At 41.0% G+C, this 9,671-nt stretch overlaps 1 protein-coding gene across 1 annotated transcript; it reads right to left on the minus strand.

Moving 5' to 3' along the window:
* Positions 1–7,870: 7,870 nt before the first annotated feature.
* On the minus strand, positions 7,871–9,058 carry LOC139457363 (RNA-binding protein 12B-like). The gene has a single exon (XM_071238768.1). The coding sequence runs from the start codon at positions 9,056–9,058 to the stop codon at positions 7,871–7,873; it is 1,188 nt and encodes a 395-aa protein (XP_071094869.1).
* Between the last annotated feature and the right edge of the window lie 613 nt (positions 9,059–9,671).

A 9,671-nucleotide genomic window follows, 5' to 3' on the forward strand; every position in this document is an offset into this window, starting at 1 on the left:
GTTGAGCACCGTCCCAGATTGTACAATGACACAATTTAATATCTGCTTAAACGACTATCAAATATGGATGTATGCATGAAATAGGGGAAGTAGTTTGAGCCTGATACTCAGGAATCGGATATAAGATAAGGGGAGTAGTTTAAGCCTGATATCAAATAATCGGATATAGAATAGGCGGAGTAGTTTGAGCCTGATACTAAAGAATTGGATGTAGGATACAGGGAGTATTCTTAAAATAGATTATAGGTTAAGAAAAGTATAGTGATTTAAGGGAGGCACCTTGAGTTTTCCAACCAAATATAAAACTGTAATAAAATAACTGGTACTAAAACATCTGACACACAATATTGGGGATCATTCTTAACCTGGCGTTTCAGAATAGAAAATGAGGAGGAGGGGTTGGAAACCTTTATAATACAAGATATGTTTGATCTTTTCTGTCATTTAGGCCCAGTAGGGGAGTTAGCTGAGCACAGAGGGAGTGATTTGAGCCTGGCTTGGGGAGTCATGTGAGCCTAGGCCCATATGACTCTAGAGCCTTTTGAGCCTAGGCCCATATGACTCTAGATCCTTTTGAGTCTAGGCCCATATGACTCTAGAGCCTTTTGAGCCTAGGCCCATATGACTCTAGAGCCTTTTGAGCCTAGGCCCATATGACTCTAGAGCCTTTTGAGCCTAGGCCCATATGACCCTAGAGTCAAATTTAGAGGGAGTCGTTTGAGCCGGCAGTATGTGTTCAGATACCTCAACAATCGTTGGGATTCCAGGTTACAAAATGTCCCCAGGAACCTGGGTCGGATGATAAGGCTGGCGACATAGTTGATGGCTTGTCATTGTAATTGGGACGTTAAGTGCTAATTTCAATCAAAACTGTTTTGCCTAGTTAAATACATAGAGGTTATCACGCGTGTGTGTTTGGGGATGGTAAATATTCTGCATTAGGAATAAACATTGTATTTAGCGAGCCTTGGCGAGCTAAATACATAGTGTGTTTTTTAATCCTAATACAGGATTTTTACCATCCCCAAACACACAAGCGTGATAACCTCTTTATCATATAATGTCATTCTTTAATTCTGTCTCACAAACATTACCGAAACATTGTGAGTTTTCCTGGAATGCGCGCATTAATATTTATTACGTCACAGGGTAAGTTAGTCGGACAGTGACAGTAGCCAATATATATCAATCTTGATAGTATAGCCCCCACTCAGCTTTTGTCTTCTACACCATGGCAGTTAGTGAAGCCAGTGGTGCATCTGACATTAACTAAACTAAAGAAATCTGAAACTTATTTATCAACAGGAATATAATCAACTACGAAACAAATATGATACTTACAAATCTATATTTACAGATGGATCCAAGGATGGTGGCGCAGTTGCTTATGCCACCATCATTGGATCCAGGACTATATCATCTAGAAGTCCTGATAACTGTTCCATTTTTACAGCCAAATCAAAAGCCATATTAACAGCACTAGAATACATCAGTAAACAATCAAAACATAAACAATTGATTATATTTTCCGATTCTCGTTCCTGTCTTCAGGCAATTACAAATCAGTCCACTAAACATCCACTTTTAATCGAAATTGTTGAATTATATAATGAACTTGCTACTGGCCAATACGACATCGTTTTCTGTTGGTTACCCAGCCATGTTGGAATTACTGGGAACACAATGGCTGCTGCTGCTGCAAAAGCAGCACTCAACAAATCTGTGACACCACTTCTTATTCCATACACAGGTTTAATTGCCAGTAATTGGATCATATATCCAATATCTGATGCAGAAGAAGTGGGACACCCACGTAGGTATCAATATATTACATGAAATTAAACCAACTATCGGTTACACCTACTTGGGTTGTCAGTCCAGATTTGAGGAGGTCATAATACGACGATGTCGTATTGGCCATAGCAGGTATACAAATGAATTTTTATTGAAAGGTGAGGATCCTCCATTTTGTATCCCTTTTGATGAAAGAAGCACTGTTAAACATGTCCTGCTTGACTGTATTGATTTTTCCATCACAAGGGATAAATATTTCAAAGTGTCATCTATAAAGGATCTTTTTAATCAAGTACATGCTCATTTAATTATCGGTTTTTTAAAGGAAATAGAATTAATTAATAAATTTTGATGTACAAAGATATATATTTTATTAATTGGTAGTATGTGATAATTAACGGAGATTGTTAGTGGCTGTATCCTCGAAGGGGGTTGAAGTAGCGTTAAATTATTTCCCCCCTGAGAGGATATGTAAGCACACATAAATCAAAGTAATTTTATATCTGCCAGTGTTTTAAATCGTAGTATATTTGTTGGTTTTAAATCTCCGGCTAAACCCTGTCAATGGTCGCCAGTGACTAAAGGGATGGTGTAAATCCTGCAGGTAGCAAAGGTACTGTAAGTCCCCATGGTCCTCAGTATGGTGACCTCACTTTAGTTGCTGGTGATATATAGCCCAATTTTATCTATTGTAATGTTATGAATTGTCATATTTTAGGGTTATGTAGTAGTTTTAAACATATATCTGTGATAATCTAGTTGTTTTACTGTCGACAGAATTTTATACAGTTTACATATATATTATTAAAGTCAAAGTTTATCTCGTCACGATATGGCTGCAATATTGCCGATGTGACGTTAAATATTAACTCACTCACTCTTATACAGTGGCGAAGCAACATATACGCAAAACAACAGTTGTTTTTAATTGCCTTCGCGGCAATCCATCGGTCTGTCCGCTAGAGTAACTGCCCTTTGCCAAAGGGAAGCTACTCTAACCCTAGTCTGAGACGTCACGGCCACGGTCAGACGATGTTGACGGTCTGCCTTGTCATAACGTTAAGAAGTGTAGTCAGATGTACACACAGCGACAAAACGAAACAAGGTAACAATTCAAACATATTTCGGCCAAATCCAACTATTTTGATTTGTGGAGAAGGTTTCAAGCCGCAGAGGTCTACAAGCACAGATATGGCTACTGATCCCGCTTGGCTAGGCCTCGTGCCCTCGCAAAATTGTTTCGAAATTTATATCTCCAAAGTTGCCAAAACTTATAAAATGCCTTAGCTACGTCACAGTTAGACACTGATTTTTAGTATATTAGACTGTTCTTTTGATAATGATAGCAATTATCCCTGAAGTTTATCCAGATTCCCGATGGTTAATTCTGACTTGATCGCCGAATGACGAGGGCGACGCCATGTTTGTTCATAAACAGTGAAAGTAGTCCTACTTGACCTTTGATATTTGCATCTCTATCCGCATATGACCCCAACGGATATCGTTTTTATCCGTTGGCTTTATCCTGCCGAGAAACCTACCCATTATATGATAAATTGGTTACATGTATTTATCGTGGGGGGGGGGGGGGGCGCTAAACAAAAACACAACCACCGAGATGAGTGAGTGAGTGAGTTAAAGTTTAACGTCACATCGGCAATATTTCAGCCATATCGTGACAAGAACATTTATAAGACTGACATTAAAATAAAACACCTGTCATCGACGGACAGTAGAACAACTAGCGACTGGGCCACCCGTGCCCCCCATTTCAATGGTGGAATGATTTATCTGATGCTTGTCAAACAGGCTTATCAAAACCTGATGCATCTTCTTGCAACAGGACAGCTCCAGCACCAATGTAACTAGCATCTGCTGCTAAGCTGAATTGTTTTATATTCTGCTTTGAGAACATAAGAATTAATTTAGTTTTCTCAAATGCAGCTTAACAATTGCTAGTCCGAAACAAATTTCACCCTTGCGCCCAGTCAAATTTACGGTAGTTACTAGCCACAAATAGAAATCACAGAAGTTCCTCTTTGTTTGGGGAGCTTGTAATTAAGAAATATCTTCCACCTCTGCTTCAGTGGGCTGTACCTGACTTTGGACTATGACACTTTCTTAAATTTGTACATGTGCTTGTGACAATTCACATTTCACTAAACTTGCAGGCAACTTGGCTTCATGCGTCTGAGTTGTCATTGGCAGACGCATACGTCAATGTCAAAGTCCACCAACAAGCCTCAATGAACTCAGTCTTGCTCTCGCTGATCAGTAGACAACACGAGTCAAACTGACATTGGTCGATTCTTCAGAAGCATTCCTCAAATAATTCGAGCATAGGTGGATTTATCCGATATTAGTTACGCTGGCTTCAAAATGGGTAGAGAACATTAGTAAAGCTGTTCTGATCGCCTGCTCTACGGAAGATTTGTCTTGTTGATTCCCACTACCCCCTCACCTTTGGAGAAAGTATAATATATATATTGCAGGTAACATCACAGAAAATCTTGAACTAAATCTGGCCCTGATTATATTGTATTGGTTATTCAAAATGTTAGATTGAGTGCCATGTAATGCCACTTTAAATAATATGTCAGTTATATCACGGCTTGTAAGATTGATTTGCAAGGGAAATATTATGTACACAATGCCAGGAAACAACATGTGTCCAATAATCAGTCAGATGCCCGTCAAAATGAGAGTATCTGACCAAAACTAAAAGGTAACAAAAATACCTAAACAAATGCATTTTCCCACCCAAAAAACATACATAACATAGGCATCATACTTCCGCAACGTGCTTGCCGTGGGATCTGATAAATGTGGGAGTGTGTAATCATGAGTTGCCACTTTAACTGACAGTGTACCATCAGGCCCGAGAGGCTGAAGATTGTGGCTCATCCTCTCAGTCAATTAGTTAGGAGCGAGCGGTGACACTTCTGACTGTGCATCATTATGCCCTAGAGGCTGCTCATGTAATCAATCACTGGTTTAACTGGCTCAAACCTCATTACTTACAGACAGCCGTCCTAAAACGGGACTGTTACTAACTGTGGTGTTAAACAAGATTCATTCACTCTCAGAGAACCAAGCGCCAAAAGTACAATTAATGTTAACGTTAATATCAACAAACTTTCGTTGAAGTTTCAATGGTGTAAAGACGTAATCCTTGAATAATTAATATAACCGAACTTACTGGTATGAAATATTATTGTGACTGTTCAGAATAGCCATTATCCAGTGTATTATGTCTATGTTTTAATATGATACACTTTTTCGCTCAAACAGGAAGCCTTCATGGTCGAGTTGTAGAGCATTTCCCTTGAGAACAGAAGGTCCGGGGTTCCATCCCTAACCGAATCATACCATAAGACGTTAAAAGATGGTACTTGGTGTTGCCTTGCCTCGCGTTCGGTATTGAGGGTGTACAACAACGACTGGTCGGCTTGGAGTTAGTATGCTGTGTCTGTCCACAGACTTTTGCTGGCATAAAAACTTACATACACATTGGATGTTTCCTGATCCGAGAGTGTTTTCCTGAGCATTGCTGCTGTAGGTTTGGTTCATGTCTCTTCTGGAAATATGGACAATGTTGGATGTGAACTTGGAAACAAACTCACATTTACATTTTCACAAAGGCGTTGTGTTAATAATGTATTTGTGACAAATTACGAATGGGCAATAATTTTGGTAGCTATTTTCTAACAATATTGTATTGATTGGGGGCCAGGGGATTGAATTTCTGGTAATGATAGTTGCAAAACAACCTTTACTCGTCGTACCAGCGGGATACGACTTGTCCTTCCCGATTATTTACAGACCACCGTCATTCATCTGGAATAGGTCCAGTTACGGCGTTAGACAACCCACAAACATAAAAACGCAATTTTGTGACTTGAGACCAACATGGTGCTATCGTAATATACGAACCCACGATATTACAATTGTTCGAACAAAACTGCGTCTTACATTGCAAGTGTTAAACGTGAGTTCTTGCTGATTTTGTTCTAATTGTAAGTGTCTGACCCTGCTGACCTTGCAGACATATGTATTTAGCATAAACCTACAGTATTTACACCAAGTTTATTGTCGACAATACTCAGTGCACATTTCAATAAACTCCCATTTCACATTTACGTTTTCCACAAAGGCGTTGTGTTAATAATGTATTTGTGACATATTGTTTGGATGGGGGGGGATTAGACTTCTGGTAGCAAGAGGTCCAAAACAACCTTTACTGGTCGTACAGCCAGTATTCTACTGCTCCACTTCTATTATTTACACACCAGCGTCATATATCTGGAATATGTCCTACTGCGGCGTTAGACAAGCGTACAAAACAATCTTGTGATCAGAGAACAATATGACGCTCCCTAAATACACGAAACAACAATTATGCAATTAAAGTAAGACGAGTTCTATGGATGAACAACTTCTTTATTACAATTAGTGCGACGTTTCGGTGTAGATCCTAACACCTTTATCAAGCAATTCTAAATGCCACTGAAAGAAATTATGCAATTGTCGAAACCATTCACGCACACATGGCCAGTAAGCTAAAAGTCTGAGGACAAAGATCACGCCTTCAGAAATGTATTAGTACTTTCTTAATAGTTCTAATTCTATTCTATTTCGAGCCAATGTTTGTAGGGGCGGTCGGGTAGCCTAGTGGTTAAAGCGTTCGCTCGTCACGCCGAAGACCCGGGTTCGATTCCCGACATGGGTACAATGTGTGAAGCCCATTTCTGGTGTCCCCCGCCGTGATATTGCTGGAATATTGCTAAAAGCGGCGTAAAACCATACTCACTCACTCACTCACCCAATGTTTGTAGCACAGGGCAGAGCGGAGATGTTCAGCTGAGTTTATATTCAATTACAGAAAAATAAAAATTAGGAATGTTACTTGTCATATGCGAGCCTTTGGCAAGAGTAATAAATTGAGGGCCAAAAGAAAGTATGCCGAGTTGGGTTTTAAATGTAATTGCAATTTGAAAGAGTTGTTGTTAAATTTGATAATGTCTATTTAATCAGCACTCGTTGCTGCAACAGATTGTAGAAAGTAATCTGTTGCTGGGTACTGTTTTGTAATAAGATGAGTGAGTGAGTATGGTTTTACGTCTCTTTAGCACTATTGCAGCAATATCACGGCTTGGGACACCAGAAATGGGCTTCACACATTGTATCCATATGGGGAATCGAACTCGGGTCGTCGGCGTGACGGGCCAACGCTTTAACCTGTAGGCTACCCCACCGTCCCCTGTAATATTGTATTGGTTTAATGGAGATAAGGTGTTTGGAAAAGTTGTAAACGCAAGCTGAACAAAAGTGAAATATATTGATTTTCAAAGATAACACATTGGATATAATATCTGTAGCTTTCAATATGTTTTTGTTTCCTTTGCTGCTCAGTTTACATAGTCTTTATTCCTAATATATGATATTTACGATATAGAAACGAACGAGGCTTAGAAGATATTTATCATATCATGTATTTCTTAAAGTTATCAATGTCTACTAAACTATTTTTGTTTTCAATAAAGTAACTTTAGAAACCGCGTATCAATACAATGTTTGAGTGGGCGGCCCACTCATCATATATAGTGCCAAAATATTTGCACACATGTTTCTTTGCAGAAACACTCACACATTGCGGAACTCCTAACACAGCGATTTGTAGCCCCGGCAAGGTGGCCTCATGTAGTTCCTGCAAGGGGGCCTCATGTAGTTCCTGCAAGGTGGCCTCATGTAGTTCCTGTAAGGTGGCTTCATGTAGTTCCTGGAGATGGCATTATTTGGTTCCTGGAGATGGCCTCATGTAGTTCCTGCAAGGTGGCCTCATGTAGTTCCTGTAAGGTGGCCTCCTGTAGCTCCTGCAAGGTGGCCTCATGTAGATCCTGCAAGGTGGCCTCATGTAGATCCTGTAAGGTGGCCTCATGTAGTTCCTGTAAGGTGGCCTCATGTAGATCCTGTAAGGTGGCCTCATGTAGTTCCTGCAAGATGGCATTATTTGGTTCCTGGAGATGGCCTCATGTAGTTCCTGCAAGGTGGCCTCATGTAGTTCCTGGAGATGGCATTATGTGGTTCCTGGAGATGGCCTCATGTAGTTCCTGTAAGGTGGCCTCATGTAGATCCTGCAAGGTGGCCTCATGTAGCTCCTGCAAGGGAGCCTCATGTAGTTCCTGCAAGGTGGCCTCATGTAGTTTCTGTAAGGTGGCCTCATGTAGTTCCTGTAAGGTGGCCTCATGTAGTTCCTGGAGGTTGCCTTATGTAGCTCCTGCAAGGTGGCCTCATGTAGTTCCTGTAAGGTGGCCCCATGTAGCTCCTGTAAGGTGGCCTCATGTAGTTCCTGTAAGGTGGCCTCATGTAGATCCTGCAAGGTGGCCTCATGTAGTTCCTGCAGGGGGGGGGGGGGGGGGCTCATGTAGATCCTGTAAGGTGGCCTCATGTAGTTCCTGTAAGGTGGCCTCATGTAGATCCTGTAAGGTGGCCTCATGTAGATCTTGTAAGGTGGCCTCATGTAGATCCTGCAAGGTGGCCTCATGTAGTTCCTGCAAGGGGGCCTCATGTAGTTGCTGTAAGGTGGCCTCATGTAGCTCCTGTAAGGTGGCCTCATGTAGTTCCTGTAAGGTGGCCTCATGTAGATCCTGTAAGGTGGCCTCATGTACATCCTGTAAGGTGGCCTCATGTACATCCTGTAAGGTGGCCTCATGTAGTTCCTGTAAGGTGGCCTCATGTAGATCCTGCAAGGTGGCCTCATGTAGATCCTGTAAGGTGGCCTCATGTAGCTCCTGTAAGGTGGCCTCATGTAGATCCTGTAAGGTGGCCTCATGTAGTTCCTGTAAGGTGGCCTCATGTAGATCCTGCAAGGGGGCCTCATGTAGTTCCTGTAAGGTGGCCTCATGTAGATCCTGTAAGGTGGCCTCATGTAGTTCCTGTAAGGTGGCCTCATGTAGATCCTGCAAGGGGGCCTCATGTAGTTCCTGTAAGGTGGCCTCATGTAGATCCTGTAAGGTGGCCTCATGTAGCTCCTGTAAGGTGGCCTCCTGTAGCTCCTGCAAGGTGGCCTCATGTAGATCCTGTAAGGTGGCCTGATGTACATCCTGTAAGGTGGCCTCATGTAGTCCCTGTAAGGTGGCCTCATGTAGATCCTGCAAGGTGGCCTCATGTAGCTCCTGCGAGGTGGCCTCATGTAGATCCTGCAAGGTGGCCTCATGTAGATCCTGTAAGGTGGCCTCATGTAGATCCTGCAAGGTGGCCTCATGTAGTTCCTGTAAGGTGGCCTCCTGTAGCTCCTGCAAAGTTAAAGGAAAGTACAAGCTATAAACTAAGGTTAAAGGAAAGTACAATCTATAAACTAAGGTTAAAGGGAAGTACAATCTATAAACCAAGGTTTAAGGAAAGTACAATCTATAAACCAAGGTTAAAGGGAAGAACAATCTATAAACCAAGGTTAAAGGGAAGTATAAGCTATCAACTAAGCTTGAAGGAAAGTACAATCTATAAACTATGGTTAAAGGAAAGCACAATCTATAAACCAAGGTTAAAGGAAAGCACAAGCTATCAACTAAAGTGAAGGGAAAGTACAATCTATAAACTAAGATTAAAGGAAAGTACAAGCTATAAACTAAGGTTTAGGGAAAGAACAATCTATAAACTAAGGTTGAAGGAAAGTACAAGCTATAAACTAAGGTTTAGGGAAAATACAATCTTTAAACTAAGGTAGAAGGAAAGTACAATCTATAAACGAAGGTTAAAGGGAAGTACAGGCTATGAACTAAGGTTAAAGGAAAAGTACAAGCTATAAACGAAGGTTTAAAGAACAATTAGTGTCTGTAATAAACTTTTTATGACTAACGTTCTCTTTGCTATCACAA

The sequence above is a fragment of the Haliotis cracherodii genome, unplaced genomic scaffold (genome assembly GCF_022045235.1).
Source record: "Haliotis cracherodii isolate W230 unplaced genomic scaffold, xgHalCrac1.p SCAF_12, whole genome shotgun sequence".
NCBI classification, from domain to species: domain Eukaryota; kingdom Metazoa; phylum Mollusca; class Gastropoda; order Lepetellida; family Haliotidae; genus Haliotis; species Haliotis cracherodii.

Excerpts from the sequence above, each read along its gene's own strand:
- LOC139457363 (XM_071238768.1), bottom strand. The coding sequence starts at position 9,058 with ATGAGGCCACCTTGCAGGATCTACATGAGGCCACCTTACAGGATCTAC.